At 39.3% G+C, this 20447-nt stretch overlaps 2 protein-coding genes and 1 long non-coding RNA gene across 5 annotated transcripts in view; 1 reads left to right on the top strand and 2 right to left on the bottom strand.

Moving 5' to 3' along the window:
• Nucleotides 1-8247: 8247 nt before the first annotated feature.
• On the bottom strand, nt 8248-9240 carry LOC139946259 (galanin receptor 2b-like). The gene has a single exon (XM_071943879.1). The coding sequence runs from the start codon at nt 9238-9240 to the stop codon at nt 8248-8250; it is 993 nt and encodes a 330-aa protein (XP_071799980.1).
• Nucleotides 9241-11354: 2114 nt separating this feature from the next.
• LOC139945738 (uncharacterized) overlaps nt 11355-20447 on the top strand; it is a 37626-nt gene continuing 28533 nt past the window's right edge. The window contains exons 1-2 of the long non-coding RNA XR_011787171.1: nt 11355-11433; nt 15476-15632. This is a non-coding gene — a long non-coding RNA (uncharacterized lncRNA). The remainder of the gene's footprint in view (nt 11434-15475; nt 15633-20447) is intronic.
• Nucleotides 12947-20447, bottom strand: part of LOC139945733 (low-density lipoprotein receptor-related protein 2-like) — a 56313-nt gene continuing 48812 nt past the window's right edge. For all 3 annotated transcript variants that reach the window (XM_071943111.1, XM_071943109.1, XM_071943110.1), the window contains 7 exons: nt 19302-19539; nt 18389-18546; nt 17291-17445; nt 16054-16293; nt 15465-15723; nt 14903-15041; nt 12947-14232 (listed from right to left, as the gene is read on the bottom strand). In XM_071943111.1, the coding sequence (XP_071799212.1) occupies nt 14048-14232; nt 14903-15041; nt 15465-15723; nt 16054-16293; nt 17291-17445; nt 18389-18546; nt 19302-19539 (1374 nt within the window). In that variant the 3' untranslated portion in view covers nt 12947-14047. The remainder of the gene's footprint in view (nt 14233-14902; nt 15042-15464; nt 15724-16053; nt 16294-17290; nt 17446-18388; nt 18547-19301; nt 19540-20447) is intronic.

The following is a 20447-nucleotide window of genomic DNA, read 5'->3' on the forward strand; positions in this document are numbered from 1 at the left end:
AAGCAAAAAGATGACCAAGGCGCCGTACACACACAGAGTGTCGGTATGTTAACAATAATTGTTTGGCCATGAAGTTTGGCTTTGAAAATAGCAGTTGAAATATAGTCATTTTGGGGTTGATTTAAGTAACTGTCCTTATGGGGTTGTTTTGAAATAATGTGGGGGTGCACCCCTCATTTTTTGTTTAAAAAGAAAGATGAAAGAAATCTAAACACTATTGAGCGTATTATAGTGAGGTGGATTAAGGAAAAAATCGTGACACGGCGGACAAAAGCACCATTTTTTCACCAAAGTATCAGTTTGACCCACAGATTTCAAAAAAGTCATGCTTCAAAAAATCTGAGAATGGCATCACCTTGAATTACGTCATTATGACGTCATAACCTCTTTTTATGTAATAAAGCATAGGAAAATGCCATGCAATGGGATTTCTGCTTGCCAAAATTATGTTTGTGGGCAAGGAATTCAATAAGGGTGGTATTAGTTTGTAAAAAATAATATCCTTTATGGTGAGTATATTGATGTAATTATGACGTCGTCATCATCAACACTACACAAATAACACAAAGTTTGAAAACAACTCAAGTTTGTGTTCATATGGTACAATTACCATGGCACTGATCTATAAGATACCGTGATGTCATTATGATATCATACAAAATACAATCAACCAAAACAAAACACATAAACACAATGAAACACAATGATTCTTATACCGGATATAGGTTAAAGGGTAGATTAATTATGTTGAATAGCGCATATGGGAAACTTCACAGTAGTTGCAAAAAAAGTTTTAAGAGGGTCAAAAAAGTTTGTTGTATTAATAGTAGTAGGCATCCGTCAATCCTTGAGAACCAAGGAGTTGTGCCGTTGGATGTCGGCTAAGGAATAGCGTATGGTGTGACTGTAGAGTCCAATGCGGGAATGACCGTCTCTACCGCAGTAACTGCAGGTGAAAGATGAAACTGCTTGAGGCTGGGCCTTCCTTGGGAGGCATCCCTCATCTGCTCGTTGCGACAGGTCTTCCTCGAACTTGGAAATACCTCTCTGCACCTCCTGCTTCCGAGCGCATCGGTCTGCAGTGGCTGCTTCCCAGGTGGTTGTATTGGTGGCAAGGGACTTGAGGTCACACTTGGAAGTGTCTTTGTAGCGCAGCTTGGGTCTTCCGAACGGCCTCTTCCCTGATGCCAGCTCTCCATACAGGAGGTCTTTTGGGATACGTCCGTCCTCCACTTGGTGACATGTCCAAGCCAAGGCATGCGTCTCGACTTTAGGGTGGTAAACATGGAGCCTTGCCGCTCTATCAAGCAATGTGTTATGGGTATGTGGTCTCTCAAGGAGATGCAGAGGATGCGTCTCAGAGGCGTTGCATGTGGAAGGCGTCGAGTCTATGCTTTTTACGGGAGCCTAGGGTACGGGGTTCACTGCCATAGAGGAGCGTTTTCACCAAACAAGCCTTGTAGGCCTGGACTTTGGTATGCTCTGAAAGTTTGTTGTTGCATCATACTCTCTTTGTAAGCGTGGAGAGTGTTGTGGCAGTCTTTCCTTTACGCCTGTTGAGTTCTACTTCAAGCGAGAGATTGTCAGAGATGGTTGAGACATGATACACAAACTAATGGACAGCCTCAAGCTCATGGTTGGCGATGCTGGTAGACAGTGGTTCATCAACATCCTGGCCCCTTACATGCGTTTTTGTTGAACTGATGGTAAGTCCAAAGTCTTTGCAAGCTGCAGAACATCGATCCATGAGCTGCTGCAGGTCATCTGGTGTGTGTGTGTAGTGATGGCTGTGTCGTCTGCAAACAGGAAATCTCTAAGGCATCTCGTTCGGACTCTGGTCTTTGCTCCGAGTCTTGGAAGGTCGAAGGGGATTCCATCCGAGTTCATACGAAGGTAGATGCCCTCTGTGGCTGACCCAAGAGCATGCTTGGGTAGAACATAGAAGAAAATGCCAGAAAGGGTTGGAGCCAGACACAGCCCTGCTTTACACTATTGCAGAGGTCGAAGGGTTCAGATGTTGAGCCACTGAAACTATGGACCCCTTAAAGTTCTCTTGAAAGGACTTATCAATGCGAAGCAGAGCAGGAGGGCAACCAATCTTGGCCAAGATCTAAATAAGGCTTTCCCTACTCCCTACACTTTTCTGCAAATGTCTGATGGAGAATATCATGTCAATGGTCGACAGTTTGGCTTGAAACCACACTGAGCCTCTGGGTAGACTCTTTCACCAAGAATTCAAAGTATCTTTATGACAACTCAAGCAAAGAGTTTCCACACAATGCTAAGAAAAGAGATGGTACGATAGTTGTTGCAATCGCTCCTGTCACCTTTGTTTTTGTAGATAGTGACAATGTTGGCGTCTCTCATGTCTTGTGGCACTGTACCTTCTGTGCAGCAGTGGCAACATATCTCATGCAAATCCTTAATGAGGATTCCTTTTGGGCACTTGAGGACTTCGGGGATGCCATCTTTTCCTGAAGTTTTTCCCGGGGAGAGTGTATCTAGCGCTTTGCCAAGTTCTTCTAGTTTTGGTTCACTGTCTAGTTCGTCCATGACACACAGGCAATCTTTGTTGTTCAGAACTTCTGTGTTGACAACGTTCTCTCTGGAGTACAGCTCTGAGTAGTGCTCCACCAATCGTTCCATCTGCTTCAAAGGGTCCTTTGGACCTTACCGGTAACTGACTTCAGACGAGCGGTCATCTTCAGGTGGCCTGCTTTTTTCCCTCGTACATACCTCTTACATTTCCTGTGGCAGCAGAGGTCTGGATCTGAGAGCAAAGTTGGGCTCAGTAGTCAATTAGCGCATCGCCTTGCGGTTTGCTGGACTCGGTTTCATGTGATACGTGGTGCCTGCAATTTTTTTTGAGCATCAACATAGTCACCATAAAGGATATTAATTTGTTACAAACTAATACCACCCTCATTAAATTCCTTGGCCTCAGAAACATAATTTTCGCATGTAGAAATCCAACCATGGTATTTGCGATGGCTTTATTACATTAAAAGACGTAATGACGTCATAATGACGTAATTCAAGGTAATCCCATGCTCAGATTTTTTGGAGCATGACTTTTTTGAAATCTACGGATCAAACTGATGCTTTGGTGAAAATTTGGTGCTTTTGTCCGCCGTGTCACGATCTTCGTGTTTTTTGTCCTTAATCCACCTTACTAATAGCGGTGACTTTGTTCAAGAAAGGAGCAGCCTTCGCAAAAAAAAAAAAAAAGCACGTTATGATTTGTTTTTATTCTGGCTTCTCCATTGTTTTTGTTCTTGCTTCTACCAACAACCATAGATCATGTTGACCTTAATCCGTTCTCTTTCTGATATTGTGGGGGGCACGTTCTCTTTCTGATATTGTGGGGGCATGTTCATGAGGTTTATTAAAACAGAGTGAAGAAGATCAATATAATTCTTTCTGAAATATGCACTCAATATTTACTGTAGTTGTTTAAAGGGGAGGTGTACGTTTGTCTGGTCAATACTTATCACATACACGGTACAAAGCAGACAGCAGATACCTCTATGAGCTTTTCCATTTATTTGCACTAAGTGTACAACTTACGTAGGTGAAACTATACAAAACAAATACATAAATAGTTTTTTAAATAACACGAAAAATATGCACATTATTAAACAATTAAAGGATTTTTTTAAACACAGAACACAATGTCCATCACAGATTTACATTAAACTTACACCGTTTGAAGATAATGATAGTAGAAAGCTTCCCGAAAATATTAGATGCTGAGGTGCTGTAGTTTTTGAGAAATGAGTAAAACAGTGTCATGAAAACACGTTTTTACATACTAAAATAATTTTCGTCTTATGATTAGTGAGACGAAAATTATTCTAGAGATACATTTCAACACTTAGTTTGAACCCTATAATAGCACCCTTTTTGAAGCCTACTGTCACACAGCACCTTTTGATAGTATAAGCATTTTGAGATACACATCCCTTGAAGATGTGGTTATTTTTATGCCCCAAATTTGAATCTGAGTCTGTCCTGTAGAGTTTGTTTTTCCTGCGTGGACATTATTTGCTCGACCGGGTTTTTGAGCGATAATCTCAAAAACGAGTGCACCTTTTGAAATGAAATTTTCACAACTAATGAACATTGCCGTGGGGCTTTTTTCAATTTAAAAACATTTAAACCTAGAAAGACAAGAGTTATGTTAATGTCCTTTTTAATATATAGGTGAAGACATCTATGTTTGTACAATGGGTATAAAGGCAGTGGACACTATTGGTAAGTACTCAAAATAAGTATTAGCATAAAACCTTACTTGGTAACGAGTAATGGGGAGCTGTTGATAGTATAAAACATTAAGTTGTGAGAAACGGCTCCCTCTGAAGTAACGTAGTTTTCGAGAAAGAAGTAATTTTCACGAATTTGCTTTCGAGACCTCAGATTTAGAACTTGAGGTCTCGAAATCAAGCATCTAGAAGCACACAACTTGTGCGACAAGGGTGTTTTTTCTTTCATTATTATCTCGCAACTTCGACGACCGATTGAGCTCAAATTTTCACAGGTTTGTTATTTGATACATATTTTGAGATGCAACGAGTGAGAAGGGACTGGTCTTTTACAATTACCAGTGTCCAGTGTCTTTAAAGGTAAGAAACTGCACTTGTAGAAGAAAACGCTAAACATGAACCCCCTTCCAGTAAGTGAAAAGTGAAACATCATGAAACTTTATAATACACTTTAGAACTAACGATCACGTCTGGGTCACGGTTTGCCAATGTGGATTTAAATTCAGAATTCACAACAATAATATTGCAGTGACTTTATTAATATTAGGGCTGAAAACAGTAATAGTATACATGGCATAGTAAACAAAAGTGGCCATTGGAACAATGTGTTTGAAGTATTCTATATAGGGCCGGTGTCGCATGCAATTATGTCCTCTATGCAATACTATCCGGAGGACATTATTGCATAATGTCCGCGGGGCGGTTTTGCATATGCAATCGTGTCCGCCTGGACGCTGCTGCATAATGCAATTGTGTCCGCCCGGACAAAACCGTCCTTGCAGTAAATTAAACCATAACGCCCTTTGTCGACGGAACACATTCGCATTTTTTTACAAGCTAAATGCATGTCATAAATAACATGGGACATGTTCGGCCGTTGGGTATTCGCTGCAATCATAAAATACCGTAGTGAATATTCATGCTGCATATAGTACGTAGGTTCAGTACATGCACGCTCGCTTAGGCGCGCACATGTACAGTCATGTACATGTCCACCGGACGGTTTTTGCATAGCCCCGGACACGATTGCATATGCAAAAGTGTCCGAAGCGGACGGTATCGAATGGCGGACACGATTGCATCTGACACCGGCCAGCTCATTCACTTTAAGTTAATGGGATTTTGATGGGGGGTTGTACAGTGGGAGTAAAGGCACTGGATACGTTTGGTAACTGTCGAGGGCCAAGATTCAAACTTGGAGTATCCTAACTATGCATATAATAATTATAGGATATCTGTTAACATTTTGGCTGGCTCAATACTGCTCATCGAAGCTGCAAGAAAATAATGTACCAAAAACACACTTGTTGCACACTATTTCGGATGCCTGATGATGTCTTTCTCAGATTCAAATTCAAATGATTATTTCTTACAATGTTTTATCACTCAAGTAAGTTTTTATGCCAATATTTTGAGTAATTACCAAACGTGTCCTGTGCCTTTAAAGAAAGGTTTCAATGCACGTTCCTAAGATAAAGTCAGTGGGTCGATTTCACAAAGAGTTAGGACTAGGAGATAAACAAATTGCATGGACAGTCCTAAGTTATAGGACGAGTAACTGGTCCTAACTCGAGATAAGACTAGTCCAAACTCTTTGCGAAATCCACCCCCAGGTCTCTCAAGTTAAGGCGGTGATAAAATTTCATTTTATCTGATTCTCGTTTCATAGCAAAATGTGAAGCGTGACGTAACAGCAACGTATGAATTAACTTAAACATCTTTTCGCTAAAAACTAGTGCAATGTGACGCCATCGAACGTTTTGGGTTTTTGTATGAGTGTAAAACAATACACATAATGGTATCAAACACAGTGATATTTTACACCATTTTAAAGCGAGGTAAGAGAAAGAAAGACTTCTAATCTTCCGACTCAACTTTCATGAGTTCTTTATCTATTGGAAAATAAGTGGATCACAAAACTGAATTTGACCTCAGAGGTACACAACGCTTTTTTTAAAGAGAAGTACAAAAAGGCATCAAATAAATGGTAAGGATACGCCAATAGTGTGAGCCGTCTTCAAGCAAAAATGCCGCTTTCTTTGTGTTTTGAACTCATCGAAAATCTCTGGGTTGCCTTTACCATTAAACAATGAGTGTGATTTTCACAAGAAACTGCTTGGGTTATTTATTTATTTATTGACCCTGCATGATGGATGTTTCACACCAAAAAAGAAGGAGAATGCACGAAACAAATTAAAGAGCTATGTTTATTCACAGGTCCCTGTTTCACCTCGTGTTAAATCAACATTTAAAGAGGACGATAATCCATCTCACTGGGGAATTTTCACGAATACTTAACTCGTGTAGGATACCCTTGTTGGCTAGATACCATCTTAGTCCAACGTCCAAGTGATTGGAGTGTGCCTATAGTATCTACAAACACAGATCCATCACACTTTTAGAGGCACCCAACACCGTTGGGTGTCCAACGATGCATACAAATTAAAAACAATCTGTGAAAATTGGGGCTCATTATATTGGTCATCCGGGTCAAGAAAATAATGTACGGAAAAACACTCTTATGGCACAAATTGTGTACTTTCTTAGGTACAAATATTTGAGTGAGAAATTACCTCTTTCTCAAAAACTATACGTCTCCTCAGAGGGAGTCGTTTCTCGCTTACTATCAACAGCTCTCCGTGGCTCGTTGTGCCATGTAAGTTTTTATGTTAATATTCCAAGCGTGTCTATGAGTGCCCTTACCGTTCAATTTTTAGTTTACCAGTTCTTCTCTTTTAGACCCAGTAACTTTATAGTGAACCGTTCGTCGTGTAATGGGTCGATAGGCATAAGATAGACTTTCACCCATCTTCAGTTGAATTTTGTACTAGTATTCGTCATTGTTAATGGTTGACCAGCCCTTTTACTGCCTTTTTTAAGAAACTGAAAGATGTTTATCACAAACAAATTTTAAAGATCCTAACTGTTTCTTGCTCTTTCCCTTTTAAACTGAAATTGAATTATTTCTTTTGACCGTGTGAATGCCGATATACGACGGAGCATTCCTTTTATTAACGACCAACAAAGTTAAAGCGAGCAGTAGAGAAACTCACAACAATGCAACGTGGGACTCATAGTGCTTTTACGCAATGGCATCTTCGGCCCAGGTCATGGCCTTGGTACTCCTTCACAGGCTTCTAAGACTGTACTATTTCGTGTCCGTCGTGGAGGCATATCATTCTCAAAGATAAGCATGAACGAGTGTTTTTTCAAGAAAGAGCTTTCAATTTTGCAATAACACGAATCGACGTTTAATCGGTTATCCATTAGAGAAAATAACAAGAAGCCTAAAATTTTATATTCTCAAGTCAGGCATATCACTTCATCGCAAGAAATTATTAAAGAATGATAAATCCATTTGCATGTTAACATGAGTTTGTAGGAAAAAAAATAAGTTAGTCAAATCTTTGGGTTGTACACTCAACTGATGTGAAAGAGTTGGAGCGCTAACATTGTCGATAAACTTATCAACCACGTTGTGAAAATCTTCAGCAGCTAAATGTGCTTACTACACAAAGTACATTTTTCAGATTCAATCATTTTTGGAGTAAATGCCAAATGTACATCCTCCCTTTAAAGGCAGTGGACACTATTGGTAATTGTCAAAGACTAGCCTTCACAGTTGGTGTATCTCAACATTATGCATAAAATAACAAACCTTTGGAAATTTGAGCTCAATCAGCCATCGAACTTGCGAGATAATAATGAAAGACAAAAACACCCTTGTCATACGAAGTTGTGTGCGTTTTGGTTGATTTCGAGACCTCAAGTTCTAAATCTGAGGTCTCGAAATCAAATTCGTGGAAAATGACTTCTTTCTCAAAAACTATGGCACTTCAGAAGGAGCCCTTTCTAACAATGTTTTATACCATCAACCTTTCCCCATTACTCATTACCAAGTAAGGTTTTATGTTAATTATTATTTTGAGTAATAACCAATAGTGTCCACTGCCTTTAAATCATAAACACGGTACTTTAGAAATTTTCAAGCCGAGCTTTGAACTGTGTTTTGCTGTAGCGGATCACCGTAGTTGGAAACCAAGTTCAGTTCGCCTTCTGTGTGAACGCGATTTCTGCGGAATTTACTTCCGACAAGTTTAACGATTTCAACTCGAAAATGTTCGTACTTGAAGCAGTAAATGATGGGGTTGACACACATGTTGCACGTGAGTAAGCCAGTGAAAGCCAGGTACATTATGTGTGGTGTCTGACCATTTGTTGCAATGTGAACAGTGTAAAGTACCTCAGTTGGGGTCCAGCAAACGAAGAACATGACTCCGGCGAGCAGCATAGTTTCTACAACATTCTTCTTAGCCTTGCCCATGATACCATGACGTTGTCGGCGTGGGTTGACGGTAGCGTTACCAGCCAGTTTGCGTCGAAGTGTGGTAAAAATCCGCACGTACGAAAATGACATCAGACACACCGGTATGAGATATTCTATAAGTAATGCAACCGTAGCTTCAAGAGCCTGGGGAGCGGTTTCCAGCTGCACAAACTCACACTTTCCGTTGTGGACATGTTTCAGAAGAGCGAAATGAAGTCCGTATAAAAGTCCAATGGCCCATGCGGCAACCATCGACACTCTAACTCTGTAAAGTGAGCAGGCGTTGCGGTGCTTCACCGGCCAGCACGTTGCCATGAAACGCTCCATGGATATCAAGACGAGATTGTACGTCGACGCCACATTGATACCCCAGATGAAAACATCAGCGTGGATAAAACGGCAGTAGAACCCGCCAAGGAAATTCTGGCCCACTTGTGTTACCCAATCGTCATGGGGAATAACCACACGGAGCAAGAGGAACACCGCGGCGGCATTGAAGTCAATGACAGACTGGTGACGAATAAGTCGGTTTGTGAAGGAACCAAACTTTTTTCGTCTCACTGTCATTACAAAAATCACTGCCCCATTTCCTATGAATGCCAAAGCTGCAATAATCGAGTTGATGACGGTTAAAACACCGCTGTTCGCCATGTTTGTCTCTAATTCCAGATAGACACTCACCGACTGTTATTGCACGAGGGACACAACATACAATGATGTGCGTTTAGGTGAATATCTTTTATAACCTATAACTAGAAACAAATCAAACACGCGTGCCTTTCATTAATAGGTCACAAAGTCAGCCTCCAAAGATGAAAATGGGTTTTATGCAGTCAATGTCACTCCTTTCAAGGCAGGCAAGTGGCGCCTGCGCTGTTAATGTTCACGGTGTATGAAATGGTTCACACGAGAGCACGTGGGCCTGCGCTGTACATTTTACTAACGAATGCAGTATTTTTGGTCCCGTGCTGATAATTCACAATATTCTTATTTTTGATAAGTTTTTCTAGTTCTTGACTCGCGACAAATTAACAACCATGTAGGATTTATCAACTTACTGTTCATGTTTGTCGTTGTAAAAGCAATCACAGTTTAAGCCCCCATAATCTCTATTTCATTATAAGACAGATGGTTATTGAACTCGCATCAGTCTTCAATGAAACATTGAGCCAATAATGCATGAAACAATGTCGCCTTAATTTATTTGTAGATTAGTGTAAATTTCGGTAGGACTAATGTACATTTGTACTCACTGGTTAAAAGATTCGTTATCCGGTAAAGAGTTTAAAGAACACGTTGCCTTGGATCGGACGAGTTGGTCTTTGAAAAGCGTTTGTTATAATTTGCATATGGGTAGAAAGATGCTGTAAAAGTAGAATACAATGATCCACACAAACATGCCTCGAAATTGCACGGTTTTTCTTTTACCTCGTCGACTAACACGGTCGGCCATTTATGGGAGTCAAATTTTTGACTCCCATAAATGGCCGACCGTGTTTGTTCGCACAGTAAAAGGAAAACCACGCAATTTCGAGGCAAACTTGTGTTGGTCATTGTATTCTACTTTTAAATTATCTTTCTACCCATATGCATTTCATAACAAACGGTTACAAACGCTTTTGTATAGACCAACTCGTCCGATCCAAGGCAACGTGTTCCTTTAAAAGAACACGTTGCCTTGGATCGGACGAGTTGGTCTATAAAAAGCGTTTGAAACCGTTTGTTATAAAATGCGTTGCTTTAGAAAGATGCTTTAAAAGCAGAATATAATGATTCACACAAGTATCACTCAAAATTGCACGGTTTTCATTTTCCGTCGCGAACTATTACACGGTCGGCCATTTATGGCAGTCAAATTTTTGACTCCAATAAATGGCCGACCATGTTAGTCGACGAGGTAAAACGAAAATCACGCAATTTCGAGGCATATTGTGTAGATCATTGTATTATCTTTCTAACCATGTCGATTTTATAACAAACGGTTGAACGCTTTTCAAGGACCTCGACCGATCCAAGGCAAGTTCCTTTAAAACACAAAGTGGCAGGCGCCTGACGCCTGAATTACTACTTGTTGAGTTGGGTACATTCACTGACCACCTTTGCGTATTGTCAAAGACCAGTATTCTCACTTGGTGCATCACAACATAATTATGCGTAAAATAACAAATCTGTGAAAATTTTGACTTGATTTGGTCATCGAAGTTGGCAAGAAATAATTAAAGCAAAAACACCCCTGTTTTACAAGTGTGAGTTCTTTCGGATGCCCGAAAAAGGCTTCTTACCTGAAGTCTTTTAATCTCTAAAAAAAATCCTTATTTCAGAGGGAGACGTTTCTCACAATATTTTATATTATCGACAGCACTCCATTGCTTGGTACCAAGTATAGGTTTTGATGCTAACAATGTGAGTAATTAATAACCATCAGTGACCGGTGCCTTTAAGTTATGTTCGTGACGAACACAAAACATTTTAAACTGTTCTATGAAGTGATTGATCAGGTTATTAATTAATTTAAATTTGATTCAAACACGCACACACAGTACACACCTGCAATCGTGGCTTAATTTTTTTGCAACAGCTTTTGTACACGTATTTCTTACTGTGGCTTTCTTGAACGGCGTCCTCTTTCGTTTTGGTCCCCGGTTGAATCGGTAGCAAAAAGTTTGGGTCGTGTGTGAAACCTGGGGTGCTGCGCGTGCGCCTTTAGTTGCTAACAATCCCATGATGCATTATTGATGTTTTTTTTTTTTTTAATCAACAACACACACGCACATGGGGATGACATGACAGTTGAGTTGGCATAACTTCAAATCATTACGTCTTTCTTCAAGGTCTAGGCAGCAGGTAAATAACACATAATTTATTGCCACTGTAACTTAAACATGTAGTGTAGGCTACGAAGTGTCCTTTCTGAAAACTTGAGTGGAAGTGTACTGTGAAAGTGAGTGTTTTTGTAAATTTCAACACGTGTGGATATTAAAAGTATTATCTGTCATATTATTATTATAATGTGGTCAAAATTAATGGCCCAAAACCAACAAGCACCAGTCGTGTAGGGGCCCTGCAGTTCTTTATTTAATTACGGAGAAACGAGTGTAGTCTGGTCTGACTGATTATGGCGGTAGAAATGGATCACTTTCCGCACGTATCCACCAATTTATATAATGTAATTTGTCTGCCTGGTGTCTGGAGCCCCACTTGTGTGGCTACTAATACTATCCTTGGCCACACAAGTGGGGCTACCTTGTGAAATATCCATATAAACATAAGTAACATAATATAACAATTTATATTATATAAGCATGATTGATAAGACGGAACTAATCTATTTATTTTTAAGTAGTAGTAGCTAGTACACTATACATTTTTCTTTATTTCCTGGCAGCCATCAGGAGGAGGGTTACGTTATCGCAACTATAGTAGGGCTACATAGGTTGGACAAAAAAAAACAAATGTTTTCTTTGTTTTTAACACAGCAATACTATTACTATAGTCTTGAAACATAAGAAATGGCCTAACCAAGATTTCTCACAGTCGATCATTTGGCATTATATTATTCCTTAGCCAGGTGAATTGGGTAAATTTAATACAAAAATAGGGTGTTGTGGTGGCCAAACATGTTAAACAGGTTTTCTCTTGAGAATAAATCACTCAGTTATAAATGTTATGCTTGGAATGCTTTGTTTAATAACTAAAAAGAAAAACAGATCTGCGTCAATACTCAGTTACTAATTAAAGCACCAATGTACTTTATTCTTGAAAGAGGGCAAGGTGCTATTCCTTTATACACCCACACCTCTTAGACAGGGGGAAATTTAGGCTTACACAGAAGCCTACTTTTACTAGGACGTTTCAAGGTGCAACAGGCAACTTAGGAACAATGCTAATGGCCCAAGGGCTCAATTTCACAAAGCCTGTGTAAGCACCAAAAAAATGCTTAACACAGAAAAGCATTGCTTAGCAAAAAACTGCAGAAACAGGTTACCCGTCAAAATACCACAAAATTGTGACTGGTAAACTAATAGTTGCTTAGTGAAGAAATTTGTCAACTTGTCAAGCAGTATTTTTTTATGGAACAGCTTTATGAAATTTGGCCCTATTGCTGTGTGAGGTATGGTATCTGCAGCCGATTTCACAAAACGCTAGGAACTCGTACTAACTTAGGATTAATCTTAAGGTCTGCATGCTACAGTGCAGGGTTGGGACTCGTCCTAAGTCCTAAGATTAATCTTAAGTTAGGAAGAGTTTGGTGAAATCGACGGAAGGCCTATTTAAGACAATACAAATACAGTAGAAGTAAATTAATTGGTCATAGACTAGTCAACAGACATTACACTTTAAAGAGCGACAAAGTAAATTATGTTCAAGATGACAAAGCTGTCATTTTGCAAATAGCACTTCTTTTATTGGAAATCATAAAGTATATAGAAAATGTTTAAAGGGGCACTAAGGCAGGGGCAGCAGCGGCAATGACATTGATGTAATATAGGCCTGGTAATAGCCAATAAACTTTGAATCTTTCTAAAATTGTTTGGACAAGGCTTGATTAGTAAACAATTGAAAAAGTTCAAGTTCTACATTGTTCATTACAAAAATGGATTTTCAGAAAGCAATTAAATGCTCATTCAGATGGGCAGAGTTTTTTTTAGTTTTATCAAACAAGTTAAACATTCTTAACACAAATTGATATTAGGACTATTAGTGGAATAATTGTGATTCCGTCTTACTTACTAGACACAATGAAACTATCACTTTAACATAAGCCTGTAACCAAACTATTGAAATCTTTGCAGATTTCAATTGGTGATGTTTTATTTTGTTGGCCCAATTTTAAAAGCTGCTACAGTGTTAAGTGCATAAGATTTGCTATTTCTGTAGTCTGAAAGACTCGTACTTAAGTCAGTACGCACACAACAAAACTTGCTCAAAAATATCTTGCTTATATAGTAGAAACTGCCAACACTCCATAGTATCTTTCAATCATGTTTTGTCACCCATTTTGTACCCATCTAATTTCTTGCTTGCCTTGAAATATAAATTGCTAAGCAATCATTCTTTTCGAAGATTTCAAATTAATTTGAATGAAAATGGTCATTTGTGAGCGATAAATGTTGCTCAACCATAGTGGCACCTTATTTATGTAGGGAACCCAAGGGCGCCCTCATTGTTCATAATGTAGAAAGTTAACTCTGGGGTCGCGACCTGTATATTCACTCTCTTTTTCTTTGGTAGCTTACCAACTCATTTGAGGTTTTGCCCGAGACTTGATGACAGAACATTTGAAAAATATTAAAAACGATTTAAAAAGATTTGACTAGGGCCTAGTATACATTTATTTTTATTTCTCATGATGATATATGGAAATAAACAATGTTTTAAAATGAGTTTGAACTGAAATGGTTGGATAAATAGAAAAGCCTGTTGTTTTAAAAGCAGATCAACAAGACCAATCAAATGACTAAGGGCTTGCTTCACAGCTAACTCCATCCTCCAGCAGGCGCCCTCCTTTTTCACAAAGGCAGTACTGTCCATCCCAGTCCAGAAGGCTGCCCGGAGGGCATGCACAGATATAGTCCGTCAGTCTTGAGGGGGAGGGGAGGCAGATATGGGAACAGGTATGATTCAAACATCGGTTAGGGACTTCTGTAAAAAAGAAAACACCAAAGAAACATGTAGGAATTATTGTTTTAGATATGAAAAAGAGGGAAGGAACCGGTCTGAAGAACATGTGAACAAAGTATGTTATACCATGCCTGATAGGGGGCAGAAGGTATCACCCACGAGGAACCCCCCCCCCCCCCCCAAAAAAAAAAAAAAAAAAAAAAAGGAAAAACAATTGTTTACTTTTAAACAAACTATCTTACCTTTGTTGTTCAGAATTACCCCTCCCTAAAATCTTTTAAAGAATTCCTGAGTTTCCAATTGAACAATGAAGATACAGTAGGAAGGGGTTGGGTGGGGGGGGTACATTATGCCTAATATCAACAACCAATGAAGTTTTACCAAAGGTGGAAAAGTCCTAGTGCACTGTACTAGTAGTAGACTTATAAGAGTCTAGTGTAGTACAGTGTAGTGGTGTAAACTACCAGGCCTGATAATTCACGGAGACAACATTGCCTCTGAGTCCATGCCCCCTGGTCATTGCCTTGGGGATTGAAATGCTCCAGTTGCAGTTTACAATTTCCTCATAGGGTGCCCTTCACCAAGGAGAAAATGCCTTGGCGCTCTTTAAACAAAAATGAAGCTTACAGGCCTGAAATACACATATAACTATTTTGGTTTACTAAGACAGGACAATCTTAAGCTTGCATACCTCCAATCTCGGATTGATGTTCAATTGAAGTCATAAAGTATGCCTGAAGGTCTAGTGGAATTGTGTCCAGTATTTCTCCGGTAAACTTGTTGGCAATGTTGACTGCATCTGTCCTCCAGTCATTCCAGATCACAAAGTGCTGTGAAGATCGGGAAAAGCTTAGACTAACAAAGTATAACTTAAAAGTTTTAATATTTGAAAAGAAGCGTGATCAAATCTATAAAAAGACTTGAATGCAGAATGCTCTATCATAGAGATTAAGAGAGGTTTTTTGTTCCTCCATAGCCATTAATAAGCGCACAAAGTGTGTATATTTTCTACTCTTAAGTTACACCATCTAATGAAGGTGGCAATTTGATGGATAATTTTGATTGCAGGGAGATGTTGTGGTCCTTTTGTTATCATTATCAAGGTGTATGGTTATCAATTGATATTTTCTTTAGCTAAAAAAAAAACTTTGAAGAATTTGATCTTGAAGCCATAGTGATTGCCCAAAGCTATCAATTTGGAACAGGCCTTACTTTTGTTTTTTTAATAACAATAATTTTTATTTTCTCATTACCTGGTGAACAGCGATACTGAAGGGATGTTGTACTTGAAGGCTGTCCTGAATCAGAATGCGTCGTCCGTCACCGTAAAAGCCAACATATTCCACTGTGTCCAGTTTACTATCCACCCAGTAAACCCGTCTAGCTTGGAAATCTAGCGTCAGACCGTTAACCCAACCAAGGTTAGTGTGAACCAGTTTAGTAGGACGAGAACCATCTAAACCTGCCTTGCCAATCATTGGGTTCTCTCCCCAGTCAGTCCAGTACAAAAAGCTGTTAAGAAAATCATCAGGTTATGATTACAAAGATGGTATAACTTGAAATATTTTAATGTTATTTTACAGCACTTTTATATCATGGGTACTTTTTGTTCAACACAAAACATAAACGTTGACTCCACAGATTTACATTTACTTTTCATGGTTTCAAGATAACGATTGTAGAAAGCTTTCCTTACAAGGTTCCTCGTTTTTTCTCCTCAAAATCTTCATTCACTGTGAGTAGGGATTCATGTCATAGCTAAAAACTTCACATATTTGGGATACCAAAACCCTTTAAAATGTTGACAAAAAACGACAGAATGTTTCCAAACTGATAACATACGCTTCTTTTGGGTCCACTGCAAGAGCTCGTGGCTTGTCCAAATTCTTCAGGATTTTCGTTAACAAGAACCGGCCATTGTTACTTATAACATCAATGGACGCAGGTTGTTCTGTGTTCACGCAGTAGAGGTTCTTGTGTATCCAGTCATACGCTAACCCCTCAGAATGGTTGGCTCCTTGGAGTACCAGGGTCCGGTTGGCCGCTATAACTGGCTGACCAGTGTGTACAGTGATCGAATACCTGAAAAAGGCAGAAAAATGTATATATACATAAAAACAATTTGTTTTCTAGGTACCACCAGGTGAACAATAGATCGATTCATTAAGCTCCGCCCCATTGCGTACTGACCAATCACAACCCATTGCCCCACCAAAAGTGCAACATAAATAAAGTCAGACATGTGTGCTTGTATGCTTGGCACGCGCGGCAGAGCTGTGCAGAATGGCTTTGGAGAGGCTCACGTGTTCTTGCTCACAAGTACGCCGTGGGTGGAACCTAATGGATCAGTCTTTTTCACCCAGCACTCCAAGCAGAATACATTGTGCTGCCCAACACAGATTTCCCCCAGCACAGCACAGATTTGCAATTTAGCAATGATGGTCCCCATATCTAACCATGATTAATTTGGTTGAACAGCTTGCCCTTGGTGGACTAAATTAGATTTAGAGCATGACGGCTCAAAGTATTTGCTGCATAGCGCTGGAAAAAAAGTCGGACTGGACCACTTTGCAAACTGACCCCATCTTTAGTTGTTTTGCTGCATATTGGCACTGGAAAAATGCAAGTAAAAACCTTTTTCGAACATATACAAACTCAAGACTAGGACTTGAATGTACTTGCACGTACGTGTGTTCGATGTTCGATCCAGGCAAAGTCTGCCTCGATTTACGTCACAAAAGGGGTAGGCGGAGTCACCCCCACACAACTTAAAATTTTTTTTTATTACATATAAATCATTAAAAACAATTACTCAAAAGATTATTTCTTTGTTCAGAAACATACTCTAATTTTTGAGAAAAAGAAAATCTATTTCCAGGTGACTTTAAATGTCTACTTCCTATCAAGCCAAACCCAGTACATCTCAATGAAACCCAATTTAACCCTGTCCGGGTGATCATTCAAAAGTGACGATTTTTTAACCCTGTCTGGGTGATCATTCAAAAATGATGATTTTTTTCACTATCGACTTTAAATTTACCAAAATAAAATTGAAGAAGTAAGAGGTTTAATACTTTACCTTTCTATTGTATCTTGTGTTATATCACCGACAAACAGTCTGCCATCTTCACCATAGGTTACACCAATGATGTTATTCCAAGGGCCTTGCACATATGCAACCTCTAAAAGGAGTGTATCAATCTCCAGAAGTCGATGTCTGGCAGATAACAACAACTGATCAGAATAAAGAAATTGTGAAACTGAGAGAGACTTAATAATAATAATAATAATAATAAAAACAACAAAGTCTTACAAAGAGCACAAATCCGCCAAAGGTGCTGTAACAGGAAAAAAGAGACCTCACACAGAGTTCAGAATTATTACAAAAGAATATTTATTGAAAGAAAGTTAACCATTCAAGTAGGAACAGAGGGGGCAACAACGTTGAAGAATAGAAGCTAAGATCGGCAGATTGGTTTACGATATCACTGATCGCAACAATAAACTGAACCTACTTGGCTCAAACCAGCAGATAAGGCAATTGTTCGGGGACGCTGGTAAGGAATCATTAACCCACCAAATGGAAGTGTCTTGGCCGCGCGGTTAAGAGCACAGAATTCAAACTCTGGTGTTTCTGATCGGCAGAGTCTGGGTGACACTTGTGTCTAAAAGCAAGACAATTAACCATTGCAATGCATTGCATTTCGTCGTCCTTCGGATGGAATGTTAATCCGCTGGTCCTGTGCATTGTGTATCGCATGTAAAAGAACCCAGTGCACTCATCGAAAAGAGAGCTCCTGGCTGGATTGGCAGCATATTGCGCCACAGCACCTTGTACAAACCATTACGTGGTGCTAAGGAGTAGATCTCGCAATTCAAAACTTAGTCCGATACCTTGCATAAAATATTTTTGTTTCGGCGCTTTGAGATGCCCTTCGGGTGTAACAAAGTCTATATAAATATCAACTTTTATTCATAGTATTATTTTATACTGTAACCCCAGGAATCCACCTAGGCTTACACCTTTTTTGACCCCCATTTTTCTTTTGAAGTCAAATAGTGCACCACAAAAGAATCTCCCCAGTACATATACTTTTAAATGTTTCTCTTTAGATAAAAGATGTAAGCCAGCAGTATAATAATATCTTAAACTTATAAATACTAAAACAACAATTACCTTGGGTGGTGTTGGGTATTCGAACTCACATGTTTGATTGTCTTGCTGAAGAGCATAACTGTCAGGGCAAATACACTCCACTCCTGCTTGCAAATTAATACAAGTCACTCCAGGGCAAGGATCAGGTTGTGTTGTACCGCACCGATCTGGAACATTCTCTGTAGGGGTAGGTAGACAGAAGGGTTTTGAGAGGGTTACAATGATAGGGGGGTGGGGTTGGAGAAGCAGTACAGTACATTGCCAGACAATGAGGGCAGCCTGTTGACTCCGGGCAACCTCGGTAGTCTAGTTGGTAAGACACTGCTCTGGAATTGCAAGGGTTGTGGGTTCAAATCCCACCCGAGTAACATGCCTGTGATATTTTTTTTACAGAACTCGGGGGAAAGTACTGAGTTGACAATGCTAACACACATTGGTGTATGGGTAAAAACCAAAATTAATATTCTTTATCCCCGATGCAAGTTATACTGTTGACTCTTGTATGATTCTTCACATTTGTATAAAAAAGAACAAAGGGATGGCAGCCTGTTGATTCTCATATATCACATTTGAATAGACAAAGAACAAAGGGATATTAAGAGCATGAACTCCAGTACCATATATGGCCCGTTTGAACTGATGCATAGCATGGTTGTAAGTGCATAACTGTGAAAGCTATACAATGAAATGTTCTGGTGGGTATTCACGCCAACCGTTTGACTTACAGCAAAAGATTAACTAGGTTAAGTGGTTTCCTTAAGTTAGGAAAGACTGAGGTAAAAAGATAGATTGTGAAAAAAAGGTCAAAAGGTTGGAATCTACTCCAATCTAGGTACCACATCCCATTCGTCTTCATAATAAGACAGTCCCCTGTAACGTCAATGTAAAAAAGGCCAAAAGGTTGGAATCTACTGTGCAAGTAATGATCACATACCACATCCCATTTCGTCTTCATACTCAAGACAGTCCCCTGTAACGCCATCACACCGCTGCGATTTATGTATGCATTTGCCATCATTACACTGGAAACCCCAGTCACCGCATCCACCATCACAGTCGTTTTCATCGGACCCATCTTTACAATGCTGGTGTCCGTCGCATGCTGCAGAGAGCAAGATGCATTCTCCACTCTCACGGCACTGGAAATCACTCCTGCCGCATTCTGTGTGAAGCTGTAATGAATTTTGTTTAGCAATACTACTAATTAGACATTTTGTTGTTTGACAGTCCATTCGATTCAATGCAATTCAATTCAACTTTATTGGTCCTTAATCAGAAACCTACATAAATATACCACAAAGGAATCATACTGAAACCAACTGAACAACATCTAAGCAGAAAGTTAACAAAGTTAAACGCCTGAGGCTGATCATTCATTAAGGAGACGGATAGAGAATGGTATGAAGGAGTTGAGGTACCCGTTTGTTTTACATCGAAGTGACTGCCATCTCCTACCACTTCTTAGTCTGATGAAAAATTTGTTCAATGAATGGTTGGTGTTACTTTTGACTGCCACTGCTTGAGAAAGAAGCTTTTCTTTGCAAGTTACATGAAGATCGATCTCTATCCCTAGGATTTTTGATGCTTGTTTCACAACCCGTTTCATTTTACCAGTATCTTGTTTTCTTGTTCCATTGTACCAAACCACACAGTCATAAGTAAAAGCATTCTCAATAATAGATAAGTAAAACAGAATCATAATTTACTTATCTACATGATTATAATTCAATTTACGCAACAAACACATTAACCGACAACCCTTTGTGATGAGCTCTGAGTAAGGTTACTCCAATTCAACTGACTGTCAATTACTGTGCCCAGGTATTTGTAGTTTTTCACAATGTCAATATCAAGTCCAATGAGGTTAATACTATTAGCTGCTGAAGGTTACCCTCTCTTAATCATGTTTCTTTACTCTTTAATATTAGGTTAAAAATGTGATTTTTGTTGCTCTGTGCTCATTTAGTTATTTAAGAAGTTCAAGATTTTTGACATTTAGGTTGGTATAAGCACAACAAATCAGCCGAGCTTGAAAATATATTCCTTTAAGCGAAAAACTGTGGCAACCATCAACAATATC

This window comes from Asterias amurensis, chromosome 13, assembly GCF_032118995.1.
Source record: "Asterias amurensis chromosome 13, ASM3211899v1".
NCBI lineage: Eukaryota > Metazoa > Echinodermata > Asteroidea > Forcipulatida > Asteriidae > Asterias > Asterias amurensis.